The 21,161-nt window shown below is 40.4% G+C and overlaps 1 protein-coding gene across 1 annotated transcript in view; it reads left to right on the forward strand.

The window, feature by feature from the left end:
* LOC121289379 (fibronectin type III domain-containing protein 7-like) overlaps nucleotides 1–7,036 on the forward strand; it is a 43,838-nt gene extending 36,802 nt beyond the window's left edge. The window contains exons 7-11 of the mRNA XM_041208757.1: nucleotides 710–979; nucleotides 1,577–1,837; nucleotides 3,297–3,560; nucleotides 5,849–6,109; nucleotides 6,656–7,036. Coding sequence (XP_041064691.1) covers nucleotides 710–979; nucleotides 1,577–1,837; nucleotides 3,297–3,560; nucleotides 5,849–6,109; nucleotides 6,656–6,963 — 1,364 coding nt within the window. The 3' untranslated portion in view covers nucleotides 6,964–7,036. The remainder of the gene's footprint in view (nucleotides 1–709; nucleotides 980–1,576; nucleotides 1,838–3,296; nucleotides 3,561–5,848; nucleotides 6,110–6,655) is intronic.
* Nucleotides 7,037–21,161: the final 14,125 nt, after the last annotated feature.

Genomic DNA, 21,161 nt, shown 5'->3' on the forward strand with positions numbered 1-21,161 from the left:
TGGTCATAAGACAATGGGAGTGGAAATGACATTGTTAAAGACTAAAGCAGGTGTTAATTGTGATGTAAGGGTCAGTTAGCAGAATGCGTTACCAGCAGAAGAAGGGTCAACACTCTCTGAAAGCAGAACATGAGAGCAAGTTACAGACTGGCCCTTGTGGGGGGAGAGTTTGGGGAAAAATATATCAACATGGAGGACAGAGTTCATGGTCTGAAATTGTTGAACACATTGTTAAGTCAAGAAGGTTGTAAAGTGTCTAACTGGAAGATGAGGTGCTGTTCCTCTAATTCGCTGGAACACTGTAGCAGACCAAGGACAAAAATGTGAGCATGACAGCAATATGATGAATTGAAACAGCAAGCGACAGGAAAGTCAGGGTCAAGCTTGTGGACAGAGTGAAGATGTAGTGGTGACTGCATGGTGAGCGGCAAATGCAGCAGACTAAATTGAAAGAAGTGCAAGTGAATCGCTGCCTCGTCTGAAAATGATAGTTTCATGGTCACCATTACTGAGACTAGCTTTCAATTCCCAAATTAAAATTCCACCAGCTGCCTTTTTGGGATTTGAGCCCAGGTCCCCAGAGAATTATTAGCCTGAGCCTCTGAGTTACTAGTCCAGTTACCACCATGCCACCATCTCAGATAGAAGCTGCTATACATTAACGTACCTTGAGAGTTAAACTTACGTTTTCTTTTATGTTCCACTACAGTGGTACAGCCTCCATCTGATATCAAAGTCACAGCTCTCAATCAAAGTGCAGTCCGATTAGATTGGAATCTGTTGGCTAAAGCTTTCAAATATGAAATAACTGTGCATGAGAATTCCATGGAAAGGCCTGATCTAACAACTACAAGAACATTTTCTAATTTCATAGTAGTAAACAACCTTGCAATATGTACTGATTATACCATCACCTTAAAGTCATTGAATGATTTTAACCTGCGTGGGGAAAGCACTTCAATATATTATACAACTGAGGGTAAGTGAGGCATATAAAGCGGTTTGTACAGACCATTCAAGTGAAACAACTGAAGAATAAAGGTTGGCAAACAGAGGACTTACTAAATTGGCATTTTATTTTTCATTCATATATTTCACCATTTTTTAGAGTTTATGGTCCCTTTAGGATCCCCAGGATAGAGTTTCCTAATTCTTGCCTTCTGGAGAGTCCCCCAGCTACCAGAATCAAGTAAGAGTAGAAGAATCCAAACTGGTTTCAATCATATGTTGAAGTCTAAGAGAGATGTTTGAATCTGAAAGCTCTGCTTTCTCGCCCAACGTTTGTTTTGCCCCTTCATGGGTCACATGTGACCCAGAATCTTTACAATGGTGAGTTGAGTACAGAGCTCAGCCTGATCTTGCTGTCAGCTGGTATCTGTATACAGGTACCTCACCAGACAGCCGACTGACACTGAAAAAGCTTCAGCTATATTTGAATGCCGATTAATAGACTGATAAACTGAGACTTGGATTTCTTAATCAGAGGGTCAATATTTTAGATTGGTTAGCTTCATTTCCTGTCACTGAGCTGTCCATTTCAGATGAAATTAATACTCTGTAAATTTCCTCTCCACAGGGATTAAACCAGTACAAAATGTGGAGGTACTCTACAACTGTGCTGCAGATTCAGTGAAAGTGTCATGGAACAGCAGCCCTGGTGCCACGATCTATAGAGCAATCGCTAGAAGCTCTGGTGGTGTGATTCAGTACTGCACTGCGTCAACAGTAACTTGCCAAATACCTGAATTGCAATGCAGCGAACACTATTCTGTAACAGTTATAGCACAGGCTGACAAGTGCAACAGCAGTGAAAGTTTAGCTGCTACTTTTGAAACTAGTACGTGAACATTAGCCAGAAAATTATATGTTGAATTCTTACGTTGATGTGAAAGGCACTAAGGTGTAACAGCCCACATTTTATTTAGATTTTACAGTCGATCCTGCGCCATGTTTAAATTGAAAGTTTATTGCTCCTAATAAACTTTTCATTTGTTTTCATCATGGCCCTGATTTTCATCTCTGTGAAATCCCGTAAATCTGCTCAATTGTGTGCGACAGACTGAAAGTGTGAGCAGAGATTAGTCACACCTCTAACCTCAGAGATTAGTCACTCTGCCCACCGTGCGGATAATGGAAAGTTCCAATGGTATCGCCAAAATTCAGTGTAATGGTGGAAGGGAGTTCCAAAAGCGACAGCCACATTCCTGAAGTTAGCGCAGGTTTGCTTCTTGGTTCTTCATCTTAAAGAGGATACATGTTTTAAAAAAAAAAACCAGGAGTAGACCATTCAGCCCCTCGAGCCTTACTGCTAATGAATTCTATCTTGGCTTTTTCTGTCCCTCAGCTTCACTTACCCCTCTTTGCTTCACACCCTTTGAAACTATCTCCCTCAGTCTTTAAAGTAAAAAAGGAGGAGCATATACCTGGTCTAATGGTAAGCGTGAGATGGTAGAACATTTGTATCCTGGGAGGCAGTTGAAGCCATTGGGTGTCAGCATTCCCAATATCATTAAGTTTATCATGAACTAGATGACAAAATTAATACTGAATTTCAAAAGAGGTACTTCAAAGCAACGAGAGGTAAATTGTAAAGGTCCATATAGAAATAAAACTGAACCGAGAATCACAAAGCATAAAATGGAATCTGTTATAATCTAGATGCTAACCAGGTAGTAAATTGATGAAAGTGGGGAAGAGTAAAGTAATACCATCAACAATAAAATTAAACCTAAATGGTTAAGCAAGGAAGCTAGGTAAGCATGAGGAATAAAACAAAATATAATCAATTGATCAACAGAAATTAGAATGGTTAAAAGTTAGCAAATATAAAAGTGAATAAATTATAAAATCTACATTTGAGTGCTAAAAACAACAGAACATTATTTACGAGTAATTATTAAAAAGTACCAGGTCAGTCGTGGTGTGTTCCAAGAATTTGGCAAAGTGTAACTCTTAAGTGTGGAATATTTCTCTGCTCACAATTGTACATAATACATTATACATCCATGTAGAAACACCCTGGAAATTTGGAGCCTTCAGAGAATTAAAAGCCAAATCAACCACTTACACTGTCTGCTTCATCAGGCTTCTCTTAACAGCAGCTGTCCTTAATTTTGCACTGCCCAAGAAGATTTGAGATCTTAATGGTTTTAAGCAAAATACATTTGTGTCGGGCTGATAATCAATGTTTTCTGACATTAGTCGCAGGAAAATTTAGTTGTCATCAGCATCCACAATTTAATTTAACATGTATATTATATCTTATTGAATGATATTTTCTTCTTGAATACTTGTAGAACCCTGCAGTCCTCAGAACTTTCAAGTATCTCGTGACTGCCATAGTAGCAGTGTGTGGACTTCCTGGGAGGCCAGTGGAGGTGCTTTCTTGTACAAGGTAACGGCCCAGGCATCTGATGGGACAAATGATGAATGCAACACCAGGGGAACCTCCTGTCTCTTCACATTTTTTGACTGTGGCCTGGAGTATGAACTGAGAGTCGTGTCAATATCAAAAAACCAATGCAAAAGCAACATTAGTGACCCCACTACAATACGTACAGGTACATGAACCAATATAATCAAAAGCAGCTCCAACAAAGCTCAGATGTTTTTGTTCTAGAAACTTATTTCATATTTGGCTGGGATATCATAGTTTGTTAACAGTGCTATGTACATTATTAACTAGCAATCTTTTTTTTCATGAGGGATTGATATTCTCTCTGCTCCTCTCCTCTATCTGATGTAATGGGCTCACCCAATTATCATCTTGCACAATTTTACTCCCATTCGGGTCGGGCACATGCCCACCTCTGGAACATAAAATTCTGTCCCTAGTGGGGGTAATGTTAACCTAACTCACTGGGTCAGAAGTCCACAGAATTAAATGCAATACTGTGTTCATACCTGGCCCAATTTTGCTGTCCATTGACTTCAATGGAGAGTAAACGAGTGTGTTGTACCTGACCCTATCAATTTCCCAACAGGTGGATTAGGTTAAAATTCTCCCATTACTGATAAGGTCTGTAATAGGTTAATAACACTTCAGAATGAATGTTTGGAATAAATATAAACAACAAGACTGGCAAATTTTGCTGGCTTCGATTCTCTCCTGCCACTTTGAATATCAGCCTATATCTTATTCATTAAATTAGGAGATTCAACTTAAGTTTGCTGTCCAAACCTTTTTCCTGTTTACAAGCACTCAGTTCTTTTAGAGTTGGGCTCTCAGATAATGATACAATTCATAAAAGCCTTAAATCAGTTAACAGTAAAGGCCCTTGTGTCTGCTAGGAATTACTTGATATGCAGGTTACTAGATAAATACAAGCAGGGCAAACAATAGTTCCAATTACTAGAAATTCTACCATTAATAGTGATGTAGTCATTAATGATTTAAACCTGCAAACCCAGTTAATCTCACATCAATTGATCTCTGTTATATTTTGAAGTTCAACACAATCTGACCTCTGATTAAAATGACCCAGTGTCCATTATGTATTTGAAACAGTTACCATCAGTGCTAACAACATTGGACTGGTGTGAGATTTTTATTTCTAAGCCATTTGTCCGAGGCCTGCAGCTTAAAAAGGCTAAACACAGCCAGTTACTTCCCTCCTGTGGGGCCAATGGGGTTGAGGTTCAGTGAACTAATGTTATTTTGATAAGTGGGAAAGGTGAACATAACAGTGACCATTTGGGCTTGATTTTCACTATGCAATTGAGTAGAATAGCTGATTGCACATCTGCACCTCCTTTTACACCTGAATGGGCTTCAATGGAAATGAAAATAGGGAGAGCTGTGAAGTGGGCTGCGACCCACATTACACAATCATCTAGCCACCATTATTATGCGCTTTTACAGTGGGAAATAACAATTTAGTCTATTAGTAAGAAAATAGCCTTGTTATTTGCAAGTGACAGAATGAAATTGTGCAAATTACGCAGATAACCTTCACCATGAAATAAAGTGGATATTCTCTGTTCATTCTCTGTTTTGTGTACACCATGTTCTGTGTATATCGTATTCTGGGTTTTGTGTGTATACTTTTTTTCCAATTTTGGGCTGACTATGGGAAGCTTCCTCTGCCAAAAATACATATTGGAATTTTGGGCATGCACACAGCATGATTTTTCTGATTATTTAAATGAATGGTGAGAAAATCATGCACAGTGAACACCCAAGTTCCTGATGTGGTCCCCTGGCAGAGGTGTGAAGTTAGAAAATTGTCCCTTAGAAGAAGGGTTTATTTTAAATCAAATTGACTTGTTTAGATTGTGCTTTATATTCAGTCTAATTGTGGATTATTACAAAGCATATTGAGTGTCTTAGTGTTCTGTCATGTCATGTAAATTAGCCTGATGGACAGACAAAGAAGGGATTAAGTTAGATTTGGAGCAGTAACCAAGTGGATAATTTCACGTTATGGTGCGGGACTGAACCCGACCAATGAGAAAGGTCTCAGGTTCCATCTTGGGTCTTTGCTGAATTTGCGTTTCTCAACTGGCTGTCTGAGAACTCTGGATTAACCTCAGGCTAAAGATGGCTAATATCAGCTCTAAGGGTTCATGATTCTGAGCAACTCAGTAAACCCACCACTAAATGGCTCAAAAAGAAAACTCACTGTCCACAACCACACATGACTGGTCTCATGGGTGAGATAGTGGAGAGCCAATGACCACTGTGGAATCATGCCCATTGTGACCCAGCACCTTCAAGACAAGAAGGAAAATGTTGAGGAAGAGGAAGGAGAGGGAAATTATAGAGCAGGAAGTGAGAGGTTATTAGAATTGTATTCTGTTTTTTTTTTACCAGCACAGTAATGGACTCGATGATTTTATATTTTTACAGCCCCTTGCATTCCGCAGAATGTGAAAGCCTCCACTGATTGTCCGTCCGACTTTTTAACAATTTCATGGAAAATGGCATTAGGAGCCCTGTCGTACGAGACAGAAGTAGTGGGGACAAATGGAAACAAATATAACTGCAGCTCTTCTACAACCAGCTGTGCCATCTCTGGGCTACCATGTGGGATAGGTTTCATAGTATTTGTTATTGCTTTCGACAATCAATGTAACAGTGGCAGATCTTACTATGACATTACAGAAACAGGTAGAACGTGTGACCTTAATTACCTTGATTTGCATTTAGTGGTAGTAGCTTATTTTCAGCAATTGCAATTTGATGCCTTAAAGGGGCTCTACCTGCTAATCTCCCTGCGTGTTATGAAAGCAAGAGAGCTGGTAGCTTAGCATTAGCACAAGTGGTGATAATTGAACACCAGAATATCTAGGCTGTAAGCCAAGCGTTTCTGGCAATACATCTCCTTCAATACGCATGACTAGGACAACATTCAGTGGTGTCTTAGAACCTATCCAGCAGAGATTGGTTTGATTTGTAATGACAGGAATGGCTATGATTATACAAGCTTTTCAATGTTTACTTATATGGTTATTGCATTTAGAAGAGATCATGATATACAATTACGTTTAGTAGATACAATAATAGATCATTATGTTTAGCAGAGATATTACATTCAGAAGAGGTTGCGATATACAAAGATTAAATTCAGAAGTCATTATCTAACATTGCAGTGTAACAGTCCAGAGAAAAGCTTCAATAAACTGATTCTAAATAAATAATTGTCCTCCTATCCAGCGCCCTGCCAACCACAGAATGTTCACTCTCGGGTGGATTGTGAAACGAACATGGCCGTTGTAATATGGAGCAAGTTTGAAGGTGCAATCAGCCATGTGGTCTCTGTTAATGGGAGTGATGGGACACAGCATCTGTGTACATCAACAGATACAAGCTGCTGGCTGCCAGACCTGAAGTGTGGCCAAGTGTATGTTGCAACTGTCAGTGCATCAAATTACAAATGTAACAGTTCCCAGAGCTCTCCTGTTTATATTAAGACAGGTAATATTTGTATTGTAATGGATAAGATAAAGATTGAGAGTACATAAGCACTGAGGAATCTGGAACCTTTCTAATTATAAGTTCGGTTAGAAATTCCATCTATGCATGAAACACCTTGGGATATTTAATTACATATTAAAAGTGCTATATAACTGTACCTTGCTGTTGTTGTTGTTTTGTGATCAGAGACCAGCTTATTAGCAACTTTTACAAAAAGAATACTTGGAATTCTAAGACCTAAATACGTGTCTAACTTTAAACAAGTTCCCTTATACAGAGGATTTATGAATAGCGTTCATTTTATTTGCTTGAAATTGCAAAACATCACCATGTTTCTTTTCTTTTAGAAATTCTGGTCCCAATATTTACTGGGGAGGTAGTTTTTCAGTCGGGAAACCCAGAAGAATGGGTTTCCCTCAGGTTCTGTTGAATTTAAAGGCAGAACCTGATTATCATTTTCGCCATCTGTTTTTTGGCCACAACCAGCCAGACTGAGTGACTGGTCAAGTGTGAGGTGGCTAGGCCTGAAGGAGCAGGCCCCAGATAAAGAGTCGCGAGGAGTGAGGGAGAGATTGGGTCCGGGTGAGGTGGTTGGGGGGTGGGGTTTGTGTGGTGGGGAGGGGCATCCCCAGAGATATCGGGGAGAAGGGAAGAAGATCGAGGGCCATGCAAAACATCAGGAGGACATCGGGTTATGGGGGGGAAAGAGGATGGGATCACTGGGATGTTTAACAGGTTTGTCCGAGGGGTTGGGAGAGTCACTCACGCTCCTTCTGACCCAGAAGCAGCGTTGGGAAAGCCCCTGTTCCATTATTCAATCCCCTTCTCCCTTTGTCTGCCAGGTTTACTAAGGTCCAGGAAACCCAACCAGCCAACATTAAAATCCTCAGAGAAAGGAATCTAGGGCATGCGGCCTCATTGAAATGCTTAAGCATACGATTCACCTCCTGGAAGTGGGTTGGTCATCTGCCCTCTGTCTCATCTCCATTAAAACCTGAGGCAGGTTAGGTTTGGGTTTAAAATATTTTACTTCCCACTTGACCCAAACCCACCCATTTTGGGAGTTAAAATTCCTCCTCTAACTCACTGGAATATTATCAAAATCATTCATTGTTTGCATTAACTAGTGCCAGGGGTGATGGTAGTGTGCCATAGAGGTAAATTCATTGGGAAACGTTTAACATTATCTAGCCATTTAGCGTGGAATCTTTAAAGACCACAAAATAAACATAAAACCATCATTTAATATGTATAGGCTGGACTTTTATCCAAGCTCCATCAAAAAGTGTTTCCTTTCATAATAGAAAAGCTTTTTATTGTACAAAGTTACATGTGTATGTAGTATAATCACAAAGTAAATTATTCAAAGATAACATAGCGTATAAGTCACAGAGGGCACTTGCTACAAGGGCAATTCCTACTTATCAATTGTTTTTGTCCAATTCAGCATGATATCCTGTTGTGTAAACCATCCTAGGTGAAAGGTACTTTTAAAATCACAGCATCTCCGCCAGTCTTACGCAGAGGTCATCTTTTCAACCATGAAGCCTATGCCTTTTGAATCAAAGCTGACTTTTGTCAAATGATGCAACAACTCCGACAAGGTTCCCCCAACACTAGCTTCGAAATAAGCGAGAGTTGCATGTTGAATACCCTCCACCACACTTAAAAGTTTAACCCTGAGGCAGTTCCATCAGAGAATGCAACAATTTCTCTGTGTTTTTGTACATTGGCAAGTTTTGAAGTCACGTTCTCAGTTCTGAGGGAACTAACCTATGAAATCTATTTAAAATGCTAATCTAGGTCAACGTTAATCATTCATTTACAATGGCTCTCCATTGCACCTTGGATACATGACAGCATTTAATGTAGACTAACCTGATTGCCAACTCTGATAGAACTTAAATTATTTATAGTGCATATATCCTCTGCAATGAAACTTTAATGTATAAAATATGCGATGTTGTGATTTGCTAGGTCCATGCATCCCCCAGAACATCAGTGCTCATGTTAACTGCAACACCAATTCTGCCTTGATGACATGGCACGAGAGCCAAGGTGCACTCGCCTATACGGCAACACTGGAGGGAAGCGACAGATCCAACTTTTCGTGCGACGCAACCGATAACAACTGTGAAATCTCAGAGATAAAATGTGGCCTCACCTATAATTTCTCAGTGGTAGCCAAAAATGACATATGCAACCATTCCAAAACAGCAGAAATTCAATTTAATTCTGGTAAGCTAATTGCACTCTTATTAGAAAATCAAAATTCTTTATTTAGTCGTTCCATGGATTTCACGGATACCTTACCTGAAAATTTCACAGACTTGCTAATCCACACAGCGTCCCAAAACCATTCTTTTTTATTGTGATCTTCTTTGCCCAGATTGTTTTGACTATGACAATAGAGAAGCATTCTAACAAGGAGTTATCCTACAGTAGCTCTGAAAGCATCCATAGAGAAGCCTAGTGGTTTGTACTCTAAAGGCCAAGAAATTTACAATGACAATGAATAACTGTGGTCACTCAATGGTTTGCCACTCCAGATTATGTCAGAGACCTGAAAGCTCTTTCGTTTCAGTGTTGATTCTTTTAATTGGTACCTTGTACATGTAGGTGATTATATGCAAGACAGTGCAAGCTCTAGGGACCACTTCATGCATAGGAGAGGTTAGCTCTGCTTTATATTGCAGAGTGAAGAGAGGAGAAGGGGTGCCATTCATGGGAGGAATCAAGAGCTCTGCATCACCAGGCTGTCATTACTGGCTTGTGTTAAAGGAGAGGGAGTGTGTCACAATATCTGATATTTAAAATTCTCATTTCCATGTTCAAATCCCTCCATTACCTACCCCACCCTACATCCCTCCCCCTCCCAACCACCACACACACAATTTCCCCAACTTTCTCTAGCCCTAAAAGTCACCAAGCATCCTGCGCCCCTCCAATTCTGCCAATTTGTGCATCCTTGATTTCTTTCACCCACCACTGGCAACTGTACCTTCAGATGACTAGTTCCTAAGCTTATGAATTCATTCCCTAAATCTCTGCAGCTGGCGATCACTCTCTCCCCCTTTAAGATGCTCCTTAAAATATTAAAAATATATGTTTTTTCCTGTTCTAATATCTCCTTATGTGGCTTGGTATTAAATTGTATTTGATAATGCTCCTATGAACCTTTTTGGGGCATTTTATTATGTTAAAAATGCTATATAAGTGCATGTTGTTTTTATTGGAAACCTGATTCAAGATTTTTTTTAGCTTATTTGGAATTAAAATGGATATTTAATTTTATTGTCTCTTCTCATAGCTCCCTGCACTCCACAGAATGTGAATGGCACCTTGGACTGTGCCACAGCCACTGCTTCAGTGTCATGGGATTCAAGTGCTGGGGCGGAGTCATACTTAGCAACAGTCAAAGGAAGCAATGGACTGACTCGCTCGTGTAACACAGGGCAAGCTAACTGCGAGGTCAAAGATTTACTGTGTGATCAGGATTACTCCGTAACTGTGCGAGCGCTCGGTGAAACCTGTGAGAGTAGCCAAAACGTGGGCCACATACAGATTATAAATCCAGCTGTGAATTTAGGTAAAGTGCTTGACCAAAGCTAATTTACTTTAGGCAATCTTCAAATGTATTATGGTGGAAAAATATATGTTTTTACCGCACGGAAAGTCATCACATTTTGCATTGTAATTACTCATTGAATTTATTTGCACCATTTTTTCCCCCCACATGTTGAATTAAATCAGAATGCCATCCACAGAACGTTACCGGTAATTTGAGCTGTGAGAATAATGCTGTCCTAGTCACCTGGACAGCCAGCCACATAGCAGGATCACACCACGTTTCTGCAGAAGGAAGTGACGGATATTACACTTCATTCAGTACCACAGGAACAAGCTGGCAAATCACAAACCTGCAATGTGGCCAGGTGTATAAAATAATTATAAAAGCAGCCAGTGATAAATGCAGAGATTCCATGGGCTCACATTTTTGGACTAAGACAGGTACTAATAATATTCAATAATAGTTGGCTTTGATAATACAAAACTTACTTTGTCAAACATATAATAGTGCTCTGGTTCAACACAAGCTGTGAGACTCTGGTAATTGTAGTAAATTCTTCTGCCAACATCGCTCTTTTGGTCATTAATCTCCTCCCCAAGTATTTTTCTCCTGACAAGGGATTGAATCTCTTTAGCTAATGACTCCATCAGACTACCAGAACCCCTTGGCAGTGAATGTCAGCAGGCTCTTAAAACCATTACAGAGAATTACAGTTGGCCATAATCCTCTCTTCATTTAGCATCTTACTGCACAGCACAGGTTATTAGAGTGCTATTAGGAGTGGGATCCCTGGATGATTCTTTTTCCCTTTCCATGAGACCAGTTGCAGATCTGCAACTGCTATGCTGTTGTGCTGGCTGAGTTTAGCAAGCCATCGATGGGTCAATGAAGCTAAGAGAATGCTGAGCATTTTTTACAAATCAGTAGTATGCAAGTCCATCCCACTGAAATTGTATAGTGGTCTGGTCAGGCCCCAGCTCAAATACTCCAACAGTCACAAGAGAAGCATTCAAATTCTGGAGATGGAACTAAGAAGGACCATGAGGCTAACACCTATTGTCAGCAAGCTGAATTGTAAGAAAATACTAGAACTCACAGAATCTTAATGGCACAGAAGGAGGCCATTTGGGCCATCACGTCTGAACCAACTCCAAACGCTTCAATTTGAAGAGAACCAAAAGAAGTTTGATAGAAGAGTAGGTAGATCTGTGAGTTACTGGGAAAAGTATAAAAGGTAAATTGGAACGCTGGTTTAACATAATATATGGTTAAAAGACTTAATTAGAAACTGGTAAAAGGTAAGTTGATAACTGATATCAGGATGTACCTGTGTAGAATTACATAGAATGTACAGCACAGAAACAGTCCAACTGGTCTGTGTCAGCGTTTATGTTCCAAATGATTCTCCTTCCATCCTCTTCATCTCATCCTATCAACATATCTCTCTACTCCTTTCCCAATCATGAGTCTAGCTTCTCTCAAGTACATTTATGCCACCTTCTTCAACTGTGCTATCTGGTAGCAAATTCCACAATGTCAACCCTCTTCAACCTCTTGAATTCCTCATTGGAATTATCAGCAACAATGACTCCTAATTTTGGATTCCTCCACATGGAAACATCTCCAAACATCTTACAGATTGAACCCTTTAATAATTTTAAAGACCTCTATTGGGTCATACCTCAACCTTCCCTTTTATGGAAGAAAAAAAAAGCCCAGCTTGTTCAGTTTTCACACAAAGAATGATCAAGGCATGGAAATGATAGTCAAGGCAGAATCTGGACTTGTTTTTATAAACATTGTGAATCAGAACATTGCGGTCTGAGTAGCTCAGTGCCATGGTGCATTTACCCAGTAAGCCTTTGTGGGATCTGCAGCTCCGCCCTCTCTCACCGCAGTTGGTTCCAAATTTGAAAAGAAACTCTGATGCCAATTATTCCCCAGCTCTTCTTTTGTATTTTGCATTTTTTCCCCGACTTTCTCACTCCAGACGTTCTCCATCAGTTGGGAGGTGTTTGTCTGTGTAATGTGCTTCTTTGAGTGCCAGTCTGGTCCGCACACAGCAGCAAGAATGCAATTCTACAAAACCAAACTCTGTTGAATACAATGGTACAATAGAGAAGGATTTTGAGCAGATCCAAAGTGAAGCAAATCAAGTCATGGGCAATGGGCAGGAAAGTGTAGTTGAGACAAAAGATCAGCAATGATAATGTTGAATGGTCGACAAGACTCCTGCTCTTATTTCTTACTCCCCTCTGATTGAAAGTAGTTATGGATTGACTGATTATAAATAAGTAAATTAACACCAAATTTGCAGAGCTGAACTTATACCAAACTTATATATTTAAATTCGTTGCAAATTGTAATTTGCATATTTTAATTGTGTCTTTTTCCTTCCATCTTTCTCTCTGTCCTTGCAGCTCCCTGCGTTCCACAGACAGTGAATGCTCACCTGGACTGTACTACAAATGCTGCTTCAGTGTCATGGGATTCCAGCACTGGGGTAGTGTCATACATAGCAACAGCTGTAGGGAGCAATGGGCTAATACGCTCATGTCACACACAACAAGCTAACTGTGAGATCAAAGATTTACTGTGTGGTCAGGAGTACTCAATAACAGTGACTGCTGTCAATGAAAAGTGTCGCAGCAACCAAAGTTCTGTTGTCAATCTTGAAAGAGGTATTGCACTGTTCACTCTGTTGTGAGATTAGTTAGTCATAGAGTCATAGAGGTCTACAGAAAAAGGCCCTTCAGCCCATCGAGTCTGCGCCAGTCAAACAAGCACCTAACTATTCAAATCCCATTTCCAGCACGAGGCCCATAACCTTGTATGCCATGGCATCGCAAGTGCACATCCAAATACTTCTTAAATGTTATGAGGATTTCTGCCTCTACCACCCTTTCAGACAGTGAGTTCCAGATTCTCACCACTCTCTGGGTGAAAAGATTCTTCCTCACATCCCCTCTAAACCTCCTGCCCTTTACCTTAAATCAATGCCCCCAGGTTATTGATCCCTCCACCAAGGGGAAAAGTTCCTCCCTGTCTACCCTATCTATGCTCCTCATAATTTTATACACCTCAATCATGCCACCACCTCAATCTCCTCTGCTCCAGGGAAAATAATCCCAGTCTATCCAATCTCTTCTCATAACTAAAACTCTCCAGCCCAGGCAACATCCTGGTAAATATCCTTCCTATAATGTGGATTCCAGAACTGCACTGCAAGCTGTGGCCTAACCGGCGTTTTATACAGTTCCAGCATAACCTCCCTGCTCTTATATTCTATGCCTCAGCTAATAAAGGCAAGAATCCCATATGCCTTCTTAACCATCTTATCTACCTGTCCCGCTACCTTAAGGGACCGGTGGACATGCACACCAAGGTCCCACTGATCCTCAGTACTTCCCAGGGTCCTACCATTCATCGTGTATTCCTCTGCCTTGTTTGTTCTGCTCAAGTGCATCACCTCACACTTATCCAGATTAAATTCCATTTGCCACTGATCCGCCCACCTAACCAGCCTGTCTATATCCTCCTGCAATCGAAGGTTATCATCCTCACTATTCACCACCCCACCAATTTTCATGTCATCCGCAAACTTACTGATCAACCCTCCTACATTCAAGTCTAAATCCTTTATATATACCACAAACAGCAAGGGATCCAACACCGATCCCTGTGGAACCCCACTGGACACGGGCATCCAGTCACAAAAACACCCCTCGACCATCACCCTCTGCTTCCTGCCACTCAGCCAATTCTGGATCCAATTTGTCAAATTGCCTTGGATCCCATGGGCTCTTACCTTCCTTATCAGTCCCTTATCAAAAGCCTTGCTGATGTTCAAGTAAACTACTTCAAATGCATGGTCTTCATCTGCACATCTGGTGACCTCTTTGAAAAGCTCAATCAGATCGGTCAGGCATTACCTCCCCTTAACAAAACCATGCTGACTGACCTTGATTAATCCCTGCCTTTCCAAGTTTAGATTAATTCTGTCCCTCAGAATTGCTTCCAATCATTTCTCCACCACTGAGGTTAGACTGACTGGCTTGTAGTTCCCTGGTTTATCCCTTCTTCCCTTCTTGAATAACGGTACCACATTGGCTGTCCTCCAGTCCTCTGGCACCTCTCCTGTGGCCAGAGAGGTATTGAAAATTATTGCCAGCGCCCCTGCTATCTCCTCCCTTGCCTCACTCAACAGTTACATTTCATATCCCAATATTTTTCTCAGGCCAGCAGTTCAGACCAGGTCCTACCATATATGACATGAAGTGCATGTTTACCCGTCCCATATCTAGATAATGCGTGACACTAAGATTTAAACGGAAATCCCCTTTTTAAACACTTCACCAGACTCTGGCTTAGGCTGTAAACTTGCAAACAGATTTATCAAAAATGGAGTAATTAAGTGAATAAAAACAATCACACTGTATATTTAGGACAGTGGTTAAAGGCTTAACTAAAACTCTCAGGCCATCCCTCAGACACATGACCCAACACTCTGTCCATACTCTGGGGTGGTTGTATCAAAACGAGTTGTGACATTTTCTTCGAGCAAATCTGATTTTTAATATACGTAGCATGGTAGAAAGGAAGAAACCTGGGCCTGAGTTTCACTCCCGGGCCGGGAGTGCTAAGTCAAGGCATTTCCTGGCTCCACAAACCTGACCAGGGAAAAAGTGCCCCAGAAATTCAGATTTTCAGTCCAGGGAGTGGGTGGGGTGGGGGGTGGAGGGGGCGGGTTGGGGGAGGGGGTGGAGGGGGCGGGTTGGGGGAGGGGGTGGAGGGGAGTGGCGGGGGGGGGGGTGGGGTGGGGAGGCAGGGTTGGGGGGTGCATGTGTTGGTGAAAAGGGGAGTCATTGGACAAGTGTTCATAGTAAAGAGTTCAGAGTCTGCTGGGTACAAAGGCAGGCTGGGCTAAAGGCCAGCTTTGGTGCTGCAAAGATATGAAAAAAAAAATAAACCAGAAGTGCCCTGCAGCCCTCATCCCTCAGCTCCTCCCCCACACACGCCCATGGCCCCTCATACGCTCCATTCCAACCTATGGCCCCCATCCACCCACCATGGCCCCTCATATCCTTTATGGCGACCTATGCCCCCCCAACCCTCCACTGGCCCCTTATAGCCCCTATGCCAACTTAGTTCCACCTCATGCCAACCTATACCCACTACCCTTACACCTACTATGCCCAACTCACCCAGTATCCATCATGGGTAGACCTCAGGACCGACACTGAAATTAAATAAAATTCTTAAGTGTCTATTGATTAATTCACTATTTCAAAAAAACTCTGATTAAAAAAAAACCCATTCACTGCATTTAACTTCCCTTAATCCCTTATAAAAATGGGATTCACAGTCCCACTTCAAAGAGTTTGTAATCACTTGGAGCTGTCAAACTGTGAACTGACAGGCACACGACTGTGATACAGAAATGTTGTGAAATCAGTCATGCAACAATAATCCTGTAATGATGGCACAGAGTGAAATAGCAAGCACTTTTTTTAAGCACTGCAGATAGATTTTTCAAATCTTTAAAGAGCAGGAGATTTAAATCCCTTGACCACTTGATGGTTTGCTTGACAGTTCCCTTGACAATTCCCTTGATTTTTCTCTTGACAGTTCCAATGAGCTTGACAGTTCCAAAAAGTGTGTGCACTTTTGATGTGCATTCATGTCTACTTTTAACAACCCAAAAGAGCACCTGACCTCATCCAAAGATATCCTGGGACCATATGCAAAAGGATACCCTACCTCCCAAAAGAACTCTGGCAGCTTTAGACCTTCTCCTACCAGGTATAAAGTGCACCAGTCATGTTATGGACATGCACTGGCCGAAATCAGATTTGACTGAGGCAGCTGCACTTTGACATGTGCAGTTATATCCATGAATCACAGATATGCAATTTAGAACCTGCCCCATTCACCTCCCCCAATTGTGGGGCCTGTGTTTTGGATGGGCAGGACTTCTGGATTTGTGCCTCTCCATTTTCACTAAGACAGAGAGCTCGTCCATCAGTGCAAAAATTCAGGTCCAATGCAAGATTTTTACAGCACTATTTATTACTTGTGCAAACAATGCTTATTTTAAAAAAAATCCTTATCTTTACTGCTGACATATTCAAACTTATTAAGAGATACCAATATAACTTTACGATTTAGCCATCAAAACTTATGTTCTCTTTTTCTCTTGAATTGCTAGCACCATGTGCCCCACAGATTATCTCTGCCTATCCAAAGTGCCACTTTAACAGTCTGTCAGTATCATGGGCGCAAAGTGATGGAGCAACATCATACCTCGCAGTAGCAGAAACGAGTGATGGGCACACAGTCTCCTGCAACACCACAAACACCGAGTGTGAATTCACACAGCTACTTTGTGGCCGCACATATTCAATAACAGTGAAAGCAGCAAATGACAACTGTGTTAGCTCACAATCCTCCAGCCTGCAGCTTAATACAGGTATTTAGCTTCTTCTTCATTCCAAATGTGTTTGAGGCAAATAAATAAAGTTGATGTAGAAAACCAACAGAGACCAAACCAACACTTTTTATCAAAAGCACTTCAGGTGTTTTTTGTTTATTTATGGAAAGAGAAGGGCTGAAACAGAGGTGTCATTTTTGACCGAATGATAACATACATTTCAATAAAACAGGCAATACTGAATACATGTAGGAAAAGCTGAGGAAACAGAATAGCTTCATCAGCATCTGAAAAAAGGAGAGGAAAGTTAATATTTAAAACTTTTCTTAGAACTTGAAGAGTAATTAGAACAAAGGATAAATGTCACGGGCCGAATATAGTAAATGTCAGCGCTCCAAAACGAAAAACCTTGTAAGTCTCCTTTTGTCTTTCTAATGTCTTCTCACAACCTGACTGAGATGGCCTTTGAGTTATCTTCCAACTTATTTTTTATTGTATCTTTTCAGATGCTACCTTACACCTTGAGTATTTCCCACAGTTCTTTTCATTCCACATTCCCACCATTCGCAGCTTTATTCTTTTTCTTTTCACACTACTATCTTGTGTTGGTAAAGAAAAGTATTTTTTGAAACACTTTTTCATGCACGTTGTTCCCTTTCAGATCAGCCAATTTGCTATTTGGATAACCATTTCCTTTCACAGAAATATACATTGTAATAATTAAGATCACTCTGTAAATAAAAATAGCTTTTGGTGGGCTGGTGACCCAAAGTCTAGGTGCATTGACAAACTTTAAGTGTTCATTTTAGTAAATGAGTTGATCCATTAAGCTACACACTAAGCAGTGGTGAGGGAGCTTCCTCAATAGGGAGTGAAAGAGCAAGCAGATAGTATATTCTGGCAACACTAATAAAAGAACTTGACTAGCATCCTGTGATGAAGTTGCATCCCCACCTCTTTACTGGGAGATGGGTTGACTAAGTGGAATAAATTGGTCAAATTCTCCTTAAAGTCAATAGGCCCAATTTTATTTGTTCTACACTGCTTGGGTTCCACTGGGGCCAATAGCTCAACCCCCAAACCCTCTCTCGAGCTTAATGTAAATACCACAGCTGTATGTGGAGCAAAGTGATAGGTTTACACTTTTGATCTTCCATAAATTCCCAATTTTAGCCATTCCTTGACAGGGAAAATAGGAAGTCGAGGTACCTCCAGAGAATTCTCTTCCATCACCTTGTAGCCAGTTTCCAAGTAATGTTACAGGATGGCTGAAGTGCTTCAACTGAACCCTCTACAAATGCATGGCAGAGGAACAAAACAAAAGAATGGGAAACCTCTGAGTCACTAGAAAAAATGTGAATTACATAAATTGTGTTTTCTTTCCACTCTAGAGCCATGTGTTCCGCAGATAGGGGATGCGACTGTAGACTGTCACGATAATACAGTATTCCTATTTTGGGAGCACAGTAATGGCGCAATATCATATGTTGCAACTGCAGAGGGAAGGAATGGGCACACAGTGTCATGTAGCACCACTGATCTCAATTGCACCATTACAGATCTGGCATGTGGCCGGTATTACAACATCAGTGTATTAGCCATGGATGAAACATGCAACAGTACCCAGAGTTCACATTTTGAGATTGAAACAGGTAAAATTACTTTACATTCAAGTTGCATTACTAAACAAATGATATATAAATAAAAACAGCTTTTTTGTCTAATACATGTTACTTTTCATAATCTTTGGGTACACTATAAAATCAAAATTGTAAGGTATTCAACAATAAATCCAATAGGGAATCTAGGATACCCAGACAGTGGGACTCCACAAGAACCAGTTTAGGAAAATAGCATAGATATATTTAAGAGAAACTTAGATAAGTGCATGAGAGAAAAGGAATAGAAGGAAATGTTGATGGGGTTAGATGAAGAGGGATGGGTGAAGCATAAAAGCGCTGGCATTGACCAGTAAGGTTGACTGACCTGTTCCTGTCCTGTAAAATTGTATTTAATTCTGTGCAAACCTGACAAGACCTGTATGTAAATTAAGTCAGAGTATAAATTGAGAACTGAAATTTGAGTTTGTCAGAATCCAAAGCTTTGCACTGAATCTTGATCAGATGCAAAATTGAAACCTGCATTATTTAGCTCGTATATCGCCAAAATTTGATGTAGTGAGATTTACTCATCTCTTAACAATGGACTGCTATATCTAACAACCCAAACTAGCAAAATCGTAAAAATGCCAACATAAGCACTGATCTGGTGTTGAAAGACCAAGGTTAACATCCAAAGAGGATATTTTTGGGAAAATAAATAGTCATCTCAGAAGATGGTTCAGATTCTCTTCTTCCAGCCCCTGGTCTCCCCACCACCCCCATCCTCACCCCACCCCCCCCAACCAAATCCTCACCAATTTTGTGAAAGGGAGTACAGGAAAACCAGCATGTAAATGGAAAAGTTTGTTTAGTTACCAACAGATGTGAGTCTTGGGGAAAAGGGGCAGAACAATGTCCAAGATCCTTACTTCTGTTTCGATAAGTGCATAAAACATGATTGGGATTGGGAATATATTTTTGTGATTGTTTAGCTGAATCATATCTTTGGAATACTGATTGGATTAATTTGTATAATTATAGATTGACAACATGACACAAATTAGATTCTTGTATGATTTTAGCTAAATTCTTTGCATTAACAAGCTATAAAATGTTAAACCATTGCCCTTCGTTAAGCCTGCATCTGCTAAGCCAGTTGGCTGGTTCATTGCCAACTGATGTGATCTGCTGTCAAACTGAAGGGATAAAAAGTGTTTCTAAAGACAATGAGCAAGAATTTAGCTCAGTCAGTCAGTCAGGCCCAGTGTGTTTGTGTACATCAAATGAGTGTGAGTTAAAGAAAAGAGAATAAGTGTGTAGAGAGAGAGAGGGTGAGACAGACAGACAGCAGAATTTAGCAAGAACTTGAGAGAGATTCAAAGTAAGGCACTATCCCTGGGGCCATTTGGGCTTACTGTTCTATTTTAGTTATATATAGCATTAATGTCAATCCCATTATCCAGCTTATAGGTAAATATAACAAATAACCACTTCAAATTATTTCCAATCCAATTTTATGAAACTTATGATACTGAATAGCATACATGCAAGTAAAATCACATTATTTTGAAACTGTCTTTTAACAAGCTACATCTGGTGCAAGAAGGTAATAAAATATCCATTTTCTATAATCTTCTTTGTGTCTAGTAGAAATGATGTTTCCTGTTCACATTTCAGCACCATGTGATCTCCAGAATGTCACAGCTTATGTTGACTGTGAGACAAGAACTGCAATAGTGTCATGGGATCTCAGTCATGGTGCACTGACATACATCGCAACAGCAGAAGCAAATGATGGTCACATGGATTCTTGTATGACAACAGGCACCAACTGTGAATTAGTGTCTGTGCAATGTGGTCACAATTACACTGTCACTGTTCTAGCACTCAACGACATGTGTAACATCTCTGGAAGTTACGGCCAGCAGATGGGGACAGGTAATAGTCTGGCTCTAATAACAGTCTCATGCTTTCAAATATTACCTAATGATAAAGAAAAGCATTTTTAAATGAAAAAAATTAAATATTAAATATTCATGGTTCAATTTCAAACTTTTCAATCTAACGTGAAACACTGAAATTAAATGAAAGCTTTTGCTGAGAAGAATGTAGTCCTAAATTATTAATTAAATCAGTGTAATCTTCATGAGAAAGTGTTTTGTTGCTCCCATTTTGATGCAGAGAGTAAATACACTACTTGCTAAGACACTTGGCCATCCAGACCAAGATGGTATTATGTGCTGCCTTGATCTATTCTGCATTAGTTGGTCTCAGCCTGCGTAGTACCATCGACTTCAGCATAGGCTAGGAAAGGGGAAAGCATAGCTTAGATTCCATTCTTGATCATTAGCCAGTGTTAGAAGTAGCATGAGGACAGAAGTAGACTCAGCAGCAATATCCCTGCCATCTGGATCTATACATGGAGATGGCAAATTGGGCACATTTCAGTGAAACAGAAATAGGGAATGCTGAGAACAGGCAGTCAGCATCCATAGTGGGAAAAGTTTGTTTCAGTGGTAACCCTTCTGACGAGCTGCTGGGTATTTCCAATATTTGCCATTTTTTAATATATATTTTTATATATATTTTCATAAAAGTGTTGCCTTGTTGACACAGGGAGCTAGAAATGAGCCTGCATAGCAC

The sequence above is a fragment of the Carcharodon carcharias genome, chromosome 16, assembly GCF_017639515.1.
Source record: "Carcharodon carcharias isolate sCarCar2 chromosome 16, sCarCar2.pri, whole genome shotgun sequence".
In the NCBI taxonomy this organism is placed as follows: Eukaryota; Metazoa; Chordata; class Chondrichthyes; order Lamniformes; family Lamnidae; genus Carcharodon; species Carcharodon carcharias.